The 15164-nt window shown below is 30.9% G+C and overlaps 1 protein-coding gene across 1 annotated transcript; it reads left to right on the top strand.

The window, feature by feature from the left end:
- The first annotated feature begins 8978 nt into the window (after positions 1 to 8978).
- Positions 8979 to 13693, top strand: LOC110108561 (50S ribosomal protein L21, mitochondrial). Its single transcript, XM_020839245.2, has 6 exons — positions 8979 to 9388; positions 9470 to 9550; positions 11926 to 12027; positions 12841 to 12915; positions 13287 to 13335; positions 13398 to 13693. The coding sequence occupies exons 1-6, from the start codon at positions 9032 to 9034 to the stop codon at positions 13418 to 13420; spliced, it is 687 nt and encodes a 228-aa protein (XP_020694904.1). The 5' UTR covers positions 8979 to 9031; the 3' UTR covers positions 13421 to 13693.
- Positions 13694 to 15164: the final 1471 nt, after the last annotated feature.

Here is a 15164-nt window from a genome sequence, read left to right as displayed (position 1 = left end):
TAATCGAGGAACCGATTCATCATAGCTTATTTTTAATCAAATGGATAGAAATAAAGAATTTTAATTAAATAAAAATATTTAATTTTTTAAACCCTAATTCATAATTCTTTAATCTCTTGATTTGGCTGGGTCTTCATCATTCGCATCTTTTAATTTGGATTATAGCTAAATTAGAAGTTATTAGTAACTTAAATAGGCGAGGTGTTTAAATTTGAAATTATATAAGATATTGGTTATATTTAATGTTGCTCTCTTTTATTTTTAAAATATTTTTAAGTATTATATAAATCATTTGGATATTTATTATATCATTCAATTTAACTCTAATCAAACATTTGAATCATTCCATTCAACTTCAATTTGTTGAACATCGTTGCCCGACTTCGGTCCTCCGACAACATTTCCCAACTTCGATTCCCAAACCATTGTCGCCCAACTAGAGTCAATTGCCATTATTCGAATATGGTCTTCCAATTATCATTGTCTGACTATAGTCCTCTAACCAGTCTTCTAAATAAGATCCTCCAACTATCATTGAGTGATTATTGTAATCTAACCTTTGTAGTGTGTGGCCAACTAAGATCCTCCTACTAATGTATCCCATTGATGATCCTTTGACCTTTCATCACCGGATGACAATCCTTTGAGCATTATGATCCAACTGTGATTCTGTAACCATCGTCGCCGTGACAATGATCCTCCGGCCTCTATTGTCATATTATATGTCACAATCCAATCCGATATAACTCATAGACATAAAGGTCATACCGTGTTGAATTAGGACATGTTAGCCCAAGATCTAAGTTTTGGAGGCTACTCATATATCTTCTATTATTTGCACATAAATCATAGAACTTCTAATTAACTTTAATAAATAAAATGAAATAAACACATCCACAAATTTCTTCTCATTTCATTTATCATGGCCAAAAAAGAATTTATAAAATAGACTAAATCATGACTGTATAAAAATTATTAAAAATACCTCCACTAACTCTGACACTCAGCTACTTGACGAGCTCCATCTATTTCCCCTAATCGGAATCAAAAGGTAGAACATGTGTAAACCATCATAGCTCAATAAGTCACACCCCCCACTGATCTGAATTTTAATGATTTATTAACTAACCATTTAACTAAATGTAAAAACAATTCATAAGAAATATATTATGTTGAGCATAACATTAATTACAAATAGCTGAAATAAACAGATTGTGCACTTAAAGTAAATAAACAATTACTTTATATATCATAGCTAAAGTAATGAATTTTCTTCGACCCTTATACCTCACATTAGAATCAAATATCATAATATAGGCCTATGTGACTCTCAATGTATAGTACATATCATATTTTTTAGAAATTCAAGTTCTTATGACTCCTTTTGCATTTAGCACCAAAACATAATTGTCATGACCCAGCTCGATATGACTTGACCCAACCTCAAGGGTAATACCATGTCAGATCGAGGGGATGAAGGAGAAACTAACCCTAAGATCCAGTTGTAGAAATGCTGAAAAACTAAACTCTCAATTTATATGCAGCACATAGTTGCTACTAAATATAATATAAAGTAGAAGAATATCGAATCTTAAAAATAAATAGCGTTTGACGACAGAAAAGTACTACAAAAGTAAAACCAAGCCCGCAAAAGAAGACCAACCAAAAGCATACCTATCGTACATATCAGAGTCTAATATTAAAACTACTCACCTTACTCCTCACCCTTTTCCTGGCCTAAAATGAAAACAAAAGTAGCAGTAATCTAACATGACTCAGTCGACTAATGTAGCCTAAATAAGAACTAATAATTCCAACCAAAAGAGCTACAAATTCCTTAGATAATAAATTGAAGTATTGTACAAAAAGTTGAATTTGAAATAAATAATGATACTGAATTTTAATAAGTATTTAAATAACTATTAAAAATGTATAGAGATTGACTCAAATATAAACATATTTCATAGTAATTATTAGAATGGCTTTCAATCCTTAATTCCCAGTATATACAAATAAACAAAAGAATATATTCTCGTCGCCAGCATAATTCCTTCTCTCCCTCAACAAAATTCCTTTTTAGGGAATATCAATATAGCCTTTAGGCTTCAAAGTTTCTAACACATAATAGATAATAGAATCCCTTCTCTCTGCAACCAGAACCCCTTCCTTTTACAACCACAATTCCACATTCAATCAACATACACATACTTCAATGCATTGCAATAAGTAAAATAGAATGGAACTAAATTCAGAACTTATCAAGATGTCTTAACGATAGGCAATATAAAACTCAACTAAGTAAAAATTCACATTTTCAAAAATAACTAAATTATCAGAAATTATATATAATAAAATTCTAAAGATTTAACTGAACTAAAACGCTATTTTTATATATCAACATAAATTTTTAAATTCATAAAAATTATTGCTTTTCAAAATCACTTGATGTATCAATTACTGCTTTTAAAAATCATTGATGAAAATTTTCAAATAAGTACTCAAAATGACCAAAATAATCAGACCAATAATATATCAAAAGTTAAGTGTATGAAATTTACTAGAATCTAAGAAAATTGCATTTTTTGTAAAACTAATTTATAATTTCAATTAGAAAAATCTTAAAAATTTTGAATTATTGAAAATTGAGATATGCAAAATATAATCTACCTCCACCCAAACAACTTTTTGAACTAGGCCAACTACTGAAAAATGATCTGAAGCCGCCCAAAATAGACTTTATCTCTTTAAAAATCTCTCCTTTTCTCTCCCTAGTGCCGACTAATCAAACATATTAAATGACAGAATAATGGATTTAGGCATTTTAAAGTGCATAAGTTGGCCCAATGCCAAGGGTAATCAGGGTATTTACACGACCCTGAAACTTAGACTTCTACTTTCCAAGCCACCAGCGTTCCGCCTCACCATTGAATAGAAATGCAACTAATGCAACTCTCCTCTCAGGAGAATAATGCATCACATATATAATCTTTTCTATCATCATCAACATTTCCTCGACTTCCCTAAGCTCGATAACACTTGGAAATATAGGAGGCTATAACCTCATAAAAATTTATAAATACAATTTCATGTCATCAGATTCGGCACCATAAACCTACATATGAGCCTCACCTACTAGTTGTGATACTAGACTTGTAATATGAGAAATTATATCGGAATTGATCACAGGAGTTGTACCCTAAATCTGAGCTGCCTAACTAGTGCTCTGATTATTAGTTATATGTTAATATGGCTAATCCATCTTAGAAAGACTGAGCACAGCTATATGAGACATGTGCATAAACAAAATAAATAAAATGAACATCCTAAACTACACAGAACCATCTCACTCTTCTACAAATTAAATCTTATCGCTCTGTTACGATTTGCTTCTCTAACCGACACTGTGATAACAAAAAGCTTGTCACGTCCTGACCCGATATAACCTGGCTCAATCTCCCAAGTTATATCGTGTCTAGTTGTGACAAGAAGCAGAAACGGACACCAAGATCTAGTTAAAAAAGTCATGAGAAACTAAACTCTCAATTTATATACAATACATAATAACTACTGAATATAATATAAAGCAAAAGACTAATAAATCTCAAAACAAAAATATATGTATAATTTGATATCTATCTACAACAGCGTGTATTAATCCAAAAAAATATAAGATGTAATTTTAAAAGATAAATATTTAAAAGTTTATGTTCTGAACCTATTTGCATGTGTTTGAAAGTATTTTTATGTATGAAAAAGGTATGCATGTATTATTGAATGAGTCATAGCAGTTTGGGGTACTTTCTAGTAAAAATTCTAAAATTTTACTATTTAAGTGCCTAGGCATTGGGTTTTAGAGTGTTAAATAGTCTATCTAGAATAATGCTTGGTAACAAAAAAGTACTGCAAAAGTAAAATTCAAGCAAGCAAATGAAGACTAACCAAAAGCATATCTATAGCACAAATCAGAGCTTGATATTAAAATTACTCAGCTTAGTCCTTATCATTTTCCTAGCCTAAAAAGAAAAGAAAAATATGAGTGAGCTGACACAGCTCAGTAGGTTACATAGCCTAAAACATGAATCAATAATTTCAACAAAAAAAATAAAAATACTGTGATAATAAACTGAAATATTATATGAAAACTTGAAACTAAAATAAATATTAATGCTAAAATTTTAATAAGCATTTAAATTACTACTAAAAATGTACTAAGACTGATTGAATTATAAACAAATATTTTATAATAATTATTAAAATGGCTCTCAAACCTCAATTGTTATTATATATAAATAAACAACAGAATCCCTTCTCACCACCAATAGAATCCCTACTCTCCACCAACAGAATCCCTTTTTAGGGAATATCAGAATAACCCTTATGCTTCAGAATTTCTAACGCAATAATTAATAGAATTTCTTTTATCCATTAACAGACTTCCTACTCCGCCAACATAATTTCACATTTCAATCAATATATACATACTTCAATGCATAATGGTAAGTAAAGTATAATTAAGCTAAATTCAAAACTCGTTAAAATGCTTTAATAGTAGGCAACAAAAAACTCTACTAAGAAGATATTCATATTTTCATAAAATAATCAAATTATTAGAGATTGTGCATAACAAAATTCTGAAGCTTTACTAAACTAAAATATATTTTTTTAGGCATCAAAATGAAATTTTGAATTGATAAAAATTACTAGTTTTCAAAATCACATGATAAAAAATCTCAAATAAATTCTCAAAATAGCTAGAATAACATGCTAACAATATATCGAAAGTTACGTGGTTGAAATTTACAAATTCCGAGATAACTGTATTTTTTAAAACCAAATTATAATTTTGATCAGAAAATCCCATAATTTTTATATTTTTTAATATTAAGATAGGTGAAATATAACCTACCTTGATACAAACAATTTTAAAAAATGAATCGAGAATAAAAAATGGGCTGAAGTCTCCCAAACCCAACTGGAATCCTCATCTCTCTCTAACCAAATGCCTTAAAATGAGCAAATGGGTTTTTAAAATACTAAAAATAGATATTTAAAAAGAACGAGCATGACGCCGCGGCGCCCAATCTTGTACGTCGTAGTGCTCCCCATAGGGAGGCATTGTGCCACATCTCCGCACCCAACGCTGCAACACCCGAATTAATTTGGCCAAAAGCTACACAACTTAAAGCTACAACAATGTCAATCACGATGTCACGATACCCTATCAAAAAAAAAAAAAAAAAAAGATTTCCAAATCATGCATACAGACCCTTATGATCTGCTTCAAAATAGATTTAGACATTTACATACATACAAAACATTTCCATACACATGCAAAGGAGTTCAATTATAGAAATTTAGTAAGTTACCTCTTTACAAAGTGGATCAGAGCAGGTAAAATAATGCATTATTTATGTAGGTATTACATTATAGTCCACTGATCACCCTCACTCTTACTAAGATCCTCAAACTTTAGTGTCTGAACTATGATATATAACCTCCATCGCCTAACTACTTCTTGCAACCATCGTTGCCTAACTATAGTACTCTTATGATCACCATCGCCCTCTTATGATCTCTCAAATATTATCGCCCAGCTACAGTTCCCTTACCACCTTCACCTATGTACAGTCCTTTAGCTACCTTCATCCAACTATATTATTCCCACCATCGTCCCCTTCAACTACTATCCTCCAACCTAAAATCCTGTAACAATCAACTTCCTACAATGATGTCGACTGACTTCATCACCTAATGTCTGTAATAATGTCAACGCATATCATTACCTATTAGGATGACATATTCCTTCGACATCGGCTATAACTCTCAAAATTAAAATCAAGTTTTTTTTTGATAGAATTCATGGTTTATGATCTTTCTGATCAAAGGATAAAGATCAGATAAACAATCTATTACATATGAGTTGTATTTCTTAGAGCTCTTCTAGCTTTCATCATAAAGTTCATAATGTACAATCTATCTCTATTATATTATCCACCAAGGCTACCCTTGGTATCAATCACGAGAAAGTGCATTATTTATAATAATTAAAAATGCTAGCTAAATCATTACGATTCAGCCAAGTCCCATGTTTTTTTTTTTTTTTCATATAAAACATGGGTTTCTATTAAAACTAATTTATCTATATATGTGTTAGGTCTCTTTAAAATGCTAAGACTTTAAACTCCTAACTTTATCAGAGTGAATGTTCAAACTCATAACAATTTTGACATTATCTATGGGAAATGACTCTTAGCTGGAAAGTATTTTTTGTTACAACCTTGAAAGGTCGTTAACTTCAACATATTGGGCATAGTTTTAATAAGGTAATTTCTCAACATTTTGGGCACCATGAATGTTCTGACTCGTAACAATTTTGGCACCTTGAAAGGTTATTCCATCAGCTTTGAAATGAATAAGCCAAGACTAATTAGGGCAACATTTTATACATGGTTGTAATTAGAATACTCCTCCATTCCATCATCTATTTCTATATCAATTTTATGTAAAGTAGGTTAGGAGTGGGGGACAATCTTGAATGCAATCTTGAAGGGATATTTACATTAAAATCTCAGGCAAGGTTATAGCCAAGCAAATCCTAATTTCTATCTTTTTTTTATATTCATCTAAGGAAATCTTACTATCAATCATCTTTCTTAAAGATTCTCATAAACATGAGAATTTTTTTTAAAAGACTAGTGAATTTTAAACTCTACACACAATCTCATTAGACAAGGTCACAATCATGACCTTGAAAAGGGCAATAACAATCTAAAGACAAGCCAATCTTTCATTCGATTTGGGACACGCAATATTTACTTCCTCATAATTAAGGTGTAAGGGATTCAGTTTGACCTCTTTCACAAAGGTTAATGATATCGAGCATTGCTTGAAAAAATAATATTGGATTGGTCAAATATCATTAATGGATTTTTCTTGAACTCTTCTACATATGTTAATATTATTAAGTAATATTTTGGCAAACAAACTTAGATAGAGCAAATAATCTTGGTGGATTTCTCTTAATCTTTTCCACACATATTAAAATCATTAAGCAATGCTATGATAAACAATCTTGAATAGGTCAAATATTATTAGTGGATTTCTTTCAATCTCTTCCAAGTAGTTTAACATTATTAAGTAATATTGTAACAAATAATCTCGAATAGGTCAAATGTCCTTGTTGGATTTATCTTAATATATTTTGTTATATGCTAAGATTTAGAGTGACACATTTTAATAATAGCCTAAGAAAGTTGTAATTTCTAAAATATTTCTCAATGTCCCTCTTTAGCACAAATAAATTGTTTCGTTAGAATTACTTCATTGATAAAGCCTGCCATTATCATGATAGAACACCAATCATGCATATACATAGAAGAGAAGAGAAACATGCATTCATAAAGACTTAGTCTCCTCAATGGAACAAGTTCTTAAAATATTAGATCACTATTATATAAAAATTTGAGACTTGGAGTCACACCTATTAATAACAACCTAAGGAAGTTATAGTTTTTAAAAGAATTCTTCGTGCCCCTCTTCAGCATAGATAAATAGCTTAGTTAAAAATATTTTTATTGATAAAGCTTGTCGCTATCATGATAGAATGTCAATCATGCTCATACATAAAAGAAAAGAGAAGCAAACATTTAGAAAGGCTAGTCTACTATGGCGAACACATTTTCAAAACATTTGATCACTATTCTATAGAAAATTAAGATTGGAGTGCCACCTTATAATAATAACTTAAGAAAGATGTGATTTTTAAAAGAATTTTTCATGACCCTCTTAAGCACATATAAATAGCTTGATTAAATTTACTTTACTGATAATTATTGTCATTATCATGATAGAGAAATCAATCATGCTTATATATCGAAGAAAAGAGATGTAGGCATTCAGAAAGGTTTAGTCTCCTTTGGGGAGCAAATTCTTAAAATGTTGAATCACTATTATAAAAAAATTGAGATATCATAAGTTATCATTATTAATTGCAACCACTTGATTGTAAACATCATTTAAGCATATATATTATATGAAGAAGCATACATTCACATGTTATACAAATAAGAATTTGTATGTCAAGGCTATATACATAACCATGTTATATGGATAATATTATGGCACACATTACAAACATTATAAGAGATTATGAAGTTTTCTACCGCCAAAACTCCCACATCAACTTCTAACTAATAGTCTCTTCCTTAATGATGTTTGGAGTAATGATGCAATATATGCCTTAACTGCATATATCTCATCTCAAATGATTCCAATGGCATCTAGGCGAACTTCGATGCTTGAATAGGCCAACGTGGATACCTAATGTAAGATCTACGGTGGTCTCTCCTCCCATGATGTTTATTATAGTTTTCGAGAGAGTTTTTCCTCATGCATCACAACTCAAATGGTTCATGGAGAATTAAGGCCATTGTTGGTGCTTGTATCATTGATATTAAAGTACAAATTACATGTCCTTGAACAAATCCAAATTCAAGCCTTCTGTCAACGCCTCTTTCAACTTTTGTCATGCAATTTTTTTTCTCACCTTTAATAGAGAAGAACTGGAACTTGCATACGAGAGTTGCACATCAATCGCCTCCAATGATTTTTAACTCTTACTAGATAATTTTTCATGTCTTTAGCGAAGAGAATTAGAACCTATGTAAGAGAACCAAACTTTTATTACCTTCAATTATTTTTAAACTCCTATTTGACAATTTTTTTCATCTTTTGCAAGAAAGAATTGAAGCATACATAAGATAATTATGCCTATCCCCTCGACCTAAGGGGTATTTATAAAGTCAAGTTTTTAAAATTTCTTAAGAGTAAGAAATTGAAATTATCCTATTTGAAAAAATTAAAATAAGATAACAAAAAAATTTTAATATTAAAAAATGATGGAGCCAAATGGGATAATATTCATGGGGTCATTTTAAAAAGATAGGCGAACTATTTAAATATAAAACCTATATATCTTGGAGCTGCAGCTCGCCATCTCCGATCCTTAAATCACCCTATATCTTACTTTCAAATGTTTGGAACTCTCACTCTCCGATCAAAACTTGTTCCTTTTGCTCAATCCCCACCTTCGAACAACATCGCTGCATTGGCGTCCATTGACTCCCTTCGGTGCTTCTCATCTCGGACTACTGGTTACTCTGGAAGTGAAGATGACGAAGAGGAAGATGGAAGTGATGAAAGCGAAGTAGAGGATAGCTGTGATGAAGAGGATGGAAGCGAGATGGGTCCGAAGCTTGTGGCTAGGAGTGGTAAGTCGGAGGCTGAAAAGGTGAAGGAGGCGGCTTCGATCGGGTACTCGGTAATTGGGCCACTCATCTCATCCGAAAACCCCTTCAAGCCGTACGAGCCGATCTTTGCTGTTGTTCAGGTAAACATCGTTTTTTTTTTTTTCCTCTCTCCTTGTCAGATTTCGTTTCTTTCGAGTTTAATCTTTTTATTTTGGTTACAGATTGGTTCGCACCAGTTCAAAGTTAGTAATGGTGACTCCATCTTTACCGAAAGACTGAAGTACTGCGAGGTTAATGACAAGGTTGTGATTTTGGCTTGAAGTTTTATTTAAATATCCGTTATTTTGGTTTAACCTTGTTTTGTAATGATGAATCGTAAGGTATGTTTCTGTCCTGTTGTTTCGGATTGTATGTGAGAAGATCCATCAATGGCCCCTGAATTCTGAAATGCACTAACAGTAGAATTTCTTATGTACTGCCTTACTTCTTTTTTGTTCATAAAATTTGATATTTACAGAAGAATGCTGTCTGTTTGTTTTAGTATGTTATATACTGACCACTTTAATGTGAATTCAGTTGAAGTATTTGGGATTGGAGAGTTGAGGTGAAGATTTAGGAGGAATGTAGAGGAAGATGAGGTTAGGAAACAGGTAAAGAGCATGTTATGTTTCCGGTCTTGTGCTTCAGGTACTCAGAATTGTTTTTTTCTTTTTTTTAGAAATGCATTAGTGTTGTTTATTTCTATTGGGCTAGCTTTAGGCAGATTTCGCTAAACTCAAATGTAATAGCTATGTCACTTTCTTTATATAAGTCAACGAAGTTCTATTAAAGCATAACAGTGAAACTAAACCAGATGAGTAATATTTTCTTTCTTCCCTCTCACAGCCTATTTAAACACCACTGGTGCTCTTGTTGATTCTTTTGAAAATTTCATCATCAGTTAAGCCTAAGGAATATGACAATGGATGAGAGGTTATTCTATACTGTTTGTTGTTCTGGTGATTAAGGTTTCGTTTGGGACAGTTTTTTTATTGTTTCTTAAAGCAGCATTTTAGTATAAAAATTAAAATTTATGTACTAGAAAGCTGCTTTAAGAAGCAGTAAGAAAGTCGTCCCAAACAAAGTCTAAGTCACCTATTGCTCCATTTACTTTTTATTGCTTCATACATTTCTCTTTCACCACAGCAGTGTATGTTTCAATACCATAGCTTTCTACTCTGGTTCTCTCTTTACTGCTCCCAAAAATTCTTCAAAGCATCTGTAACACTTCAACATTTTATGTAAATGGCTCTAACTAACTCTCCTCTGATCCTTTGAATTGTGATGTTTTTTCCTAGATGCTACTTGGCTAGCCTCCTATTTCTAGTGGTGCAAATGTATTTCAAATTTTTTTAGCTCTCACTATGAATTGTAGTTATTTGATCCACGTATCAGTCTGCTATTACTTGTTCTTTATGCTGTTTTATTGTTATTTTAAACTTCATTACATAGGAAGGACTAGGTCTGCATTGGCTGCAATTGTTAGTATTATTTTTCTTTTGGTTGGAACACATGTATGCTATCATGGCTAAGAAATATCAAGGCAACAAGGTTGATACAAGTACTTCACTACTTTGTTTCCCGGTTTGAATGTTTGGCTCTTTCGGATTCATTTTTGTTCATTATTATGGCAGCTGCTCTACACTGCAATGACTACACCAATGACTACTACCTAAAAAAGCTTATTTTATAATGAACCTTTGTATTTTGTATGGTAGTAATATGTTGAAATGAGGTTGTATTTTATGTAGATTTGTATGTATATATACTATTGTGATCTTCTCAAAACTGCTTTCATTGCGTTTTTTTAAGTAAAAATGATTATATATATATATATATATACATTGTGATCTTCACAAAGCTGCCTTCATTGCATTTTTTAATCAAAAATGATTACTGAAATATGCTTTATTCTTTTGGGCATCCTTTTGGACATAATGATGGAAGTGTATCTTATAAGGGATGCATTAATCTCAATATTTTTTAATGATAGATGTTCATGCAATTGCATGAAACATGGAATTAACTTATATAGGAAATACTTGAATATTTCAAGTAAACCCTAACAAGATTGATAACAACATCAAAATATACTCAACAATTCCAATGAAAGCAACCAAAATAGTAGATTTTATTATAGGAATCAAATTAATGGAAGGAAAACAAAGCAAAGATACAATTAAACCTCAATTCGAAAGGAGGATCGTTTTCTCCAAAATCTCTAGATGAATTCTAGAGCCCAGGACACCAAGAAGAAACTCCAAGAGAACACAATAATCAAGCATAACCCTAACTATAGACAATTCCTATTTAATACAGACTTCCCTAATTTTAAATTATGAATTCAAATTTTTCTTTCCTCTCCTAACCGCCCCTTCTTTCCGCATTGGACTGCCCAGTGGGCCCCTAGGCTTGGGGGGCAATTTTCCCCCAAAAGGGATCCGTCTCCTATAGCATAGAACCGGTCCTGCAAGGGCCGGTTCAGCTTGAACCGGCCTAACATTAACATGTACTGGCAGCTATATAATTCCATTTCAAGAGTATCTCTGGTCTGTATTTAGTTTTATTAATTACATTTGATATTATCAAGTGATCGATTTTTTTTTTTTTTTTTTTTTTTTTTTTTTTTTTTGTGCAGCTGATTCTGAACAAGGTTCTCATGATGGGCTCAAGAACCGAGACTATCATTGGTAGGCCTATATTAACTGAAGCTGCTGTACATGCCGTTGTTGAAGAGCATGTAAGACTTTATTTTTTTTCCCTCTCTACACCAGTGACATAAAGCTTAGGATATATATATATATATATATATTTTAACATATAGCATAGGATAGTTTAATTGAGTAGGATTGACATAGATACCACAAAATTCTTGGGTATTTACATATATTACACTAAATTTTTATATTTATTTATATAACACTCAATTCTCTAAATCATATAAAAATATCATTAATATTTACTTATTTAAAATAAAATATATTTTTTACCTATATTTGGATGTGATATATACACTGAAGTGTTATATTAGTAAATATAAAGACTTGGGCTTCGTTTGGGAGGATTTTCTTACTGCCTCTTAAAGCAGTTTTCTTTTGTACTAAAAAAGTCATTTTAAGAAGCAATAAGAAAGCCGTCCATAGGCTTTGTTTGGGACAGGTTTTTTACTGCTTCTTGAAGCAGCTTTTTAATTAAAAAATTAAAATTTTGTACTAAAAAGTTGTTTCAAGAAGCAGTAAAAAAGCCGTCTCAAACGAAGTCTTAGATGATAGAGATTCAAATACAAAAAATTTTGTGGTATGGATGTAAAATCCCCTTTGATTTATTCAACTTTTCGAAAACAAGCAATTTATACCTTGGCTTCATATGTCCATTCAGTTAAATTCTACTGTTTACTTGTGCTCTTTAACCATACTGATTTATTTATTAAACAAAATTTTTAGCTTCAGCATGACACCTTCACAGACATGAATGATAATAAATAGATTGAAGCCTCATAATCCTTTAAATTTTCTGACCTTAAACTGTTTTAACTGTGAGATTTGCTTTCCAGGCTTTAGATGCGAAGGTAATCATCTTCAAGAAGAAAAGAAGAAAAAACTACCGCCGAACTAAGGGTCATCGCCAGGTAACTCATAAGCTATCTTTCTTATAGTAAGGTTTCTGGGACGACTTTTTTAATGATTCTTAAAGCAGTTTTTTAGTATAAAATTTAAAATTGTATCAGAAAGCTGCTTTAAGAGCAGTAAGAAAGCCATCTCAAATGAAGCCTGGGACGGCTTTCTTCATGCTTCTTAAAGCGGCTTTTTAGTTAAAAAATTTAAATTTTTGCACTTGAAAGCAGCTTTAAGATGCAGTAAGAAAGCCTTCCCAAACGAAGCTTCATTTGGGACGGCTTTCTTATTGCTTTAAGAATCAGTAAGAAAGCAATCCCAATTGAAGCCTAAGTGCATATGCTCTCATTTGACTGTCTGAAACAACAAACTCCCTTTTTTTCAGGAATTAACGAAACTGAGAATAACTGATATCCAAGGAATTGATAAATTAGATACATGGCTCTAACACTCCATGTGAAAAAAAAAAAAAAAAAAAAAGGAATTGATAAATTAGATAACTTCGCAGTTGCTTCGTAGCATCAACCATTCGTTATCAAGAACGCTACAGAGGGAAGCTTGTTAGCTGGTTATGTATCTGTAATGGCGTTTCTGATAAAGGATAGTAACATTTCTAATTATTTTTGTGTTTGGCCAGCTTGTTCAATATCTTCAATTCATGAAAGCTAGTTTTTTATGGCTTCTGGGCTTTGGTTTATTTGGCCACTTTCATTTGCATATAATAATTCATGAGGAAGAAATTTGTAGAAGGATAAAGGATGTTCCTGTAGTTAATTTGTTTAATTTTCATGATTGTTATGTATGAAAAATATATTATTTAGTAAGATTTACAAATCTTATTGCTATAATATTTTTTGAGATTTTGAAGATTGAATGTGTTAATTTAGAAAATATTAGGAATGACCTTTCTTTATTAGATTTAAACGAGAATTTGACTTTTAATAGGACACAATGGAGAAAAAGGATTCATGTAGCCGACCCCACGTAGTGGGATAAAGGCTTGATGTTGTTGTAATGTGTTAATTTAAAAATTATTTTTATTCTTTCGTTAATTTTATGGGTTTTCAGTCTTATTATAAGATAAAAGATAACAATGTATAAGTTATTTTTAAAAAGTTGTTGAATTATTATATGATTATAATAGCTTTATTTTTTACTTTAATGCATAATTTAATCTATTGTTTTAAAATTAAATTTGGTTAAATAAAATTTAAATAATTCTTAAATGCTAATTGATAGGAGGTTTTTCACAAACTTAGTGTAATGGTAATATAATAATAAATCAGTTAAGAACAATAAAAATCATTTATCAATATAATTCATTTAAATTTAATTAATTATTATTGAACAACATCAAACTTTTATCCCATCATTTCGGATCAATTATATGAATTTTTTTTCTTCATTATGCCTCGTTAAAAATCAAATTCTTATTTAAATTTAATAAAAATAGTTCATTTCTAATATTTTACTATCAGTCTTTTTAAGTCTTTATCTACTTTTATTAATACATCTATTTTTCTAATCTGGTCATTAAAAGACTGATATTTTATAGGACCAAAACATCTGAATCAATTCTTTCTAATCTTATCAGCCATTAGAGCTACAAATTATTCATATATATACTATTTTTTGCATTCTTTCTCCAAGAGTAAAGCCACTCATTCCCTATGCATCCTCATCTTCATATACAATCCCTAATTAAAATCCTCATTTAATTTTTTTATCCAAACAATCTTTATTGGGTGTCAAACAACCTAGCAATAGTTGATAAAATAAAATTAAAAGAAAAAAAAATTTGAGCAGCCCCTCAAATATTTTCTAACACACACCAATCAAATAAATAAATAAATAAATAAAAACTCCCTCCTTTCACCAACTAAATAAAATCATTTTGAACAATCCTTCAAAGATGTTTATCATCAGCACCATCTTGTATGTTAAGCTCCACTCATACATAGCATGCCATATAAACATCTAAATGAGTAAAAAAAAAGTCTTCTTTCTATATACATGAAGCATTTCTAAGGGACTAATCTGCTCATTCAGGGGCAAAATCAACCTTAATTTTTAGAGAGAAGCAAACTAATAAGTAACTATCAGGGGTCCAAGGAGCAACGCCGCCGCTCGAACAAATTTTGATTGTAAGGCCATTTTTTTAAATTCAAATTAATAAATAAAATTATGAATTTTCTTTACTATTTGTGGGAGATAATTGTCTAAAAATTATATTATTTTAAAACTTTTAGAAAAAACAATTGCT

This window comes from Dendrobium catenatum, unplaced genomic scaffold (genome assembly GCF_001605985.2).
Source record: "Dendrobium catenatum unplaced genomic scaffold, ASM160598v2 fragScaff_scaffold_923, whole genome shotgun sequence".
Lineage (NCBI taxonomy): Eukaryota > Viridiplantae > Streptophyta > Magnoliopsida > Asparagales > Orchidaceae > Dendrobium > Dendrobium catenatum.
Note: the sequence above shows the minus strand (reverse complement) of the source record. Positions and strands in the feature narration are given on the sequence as shown.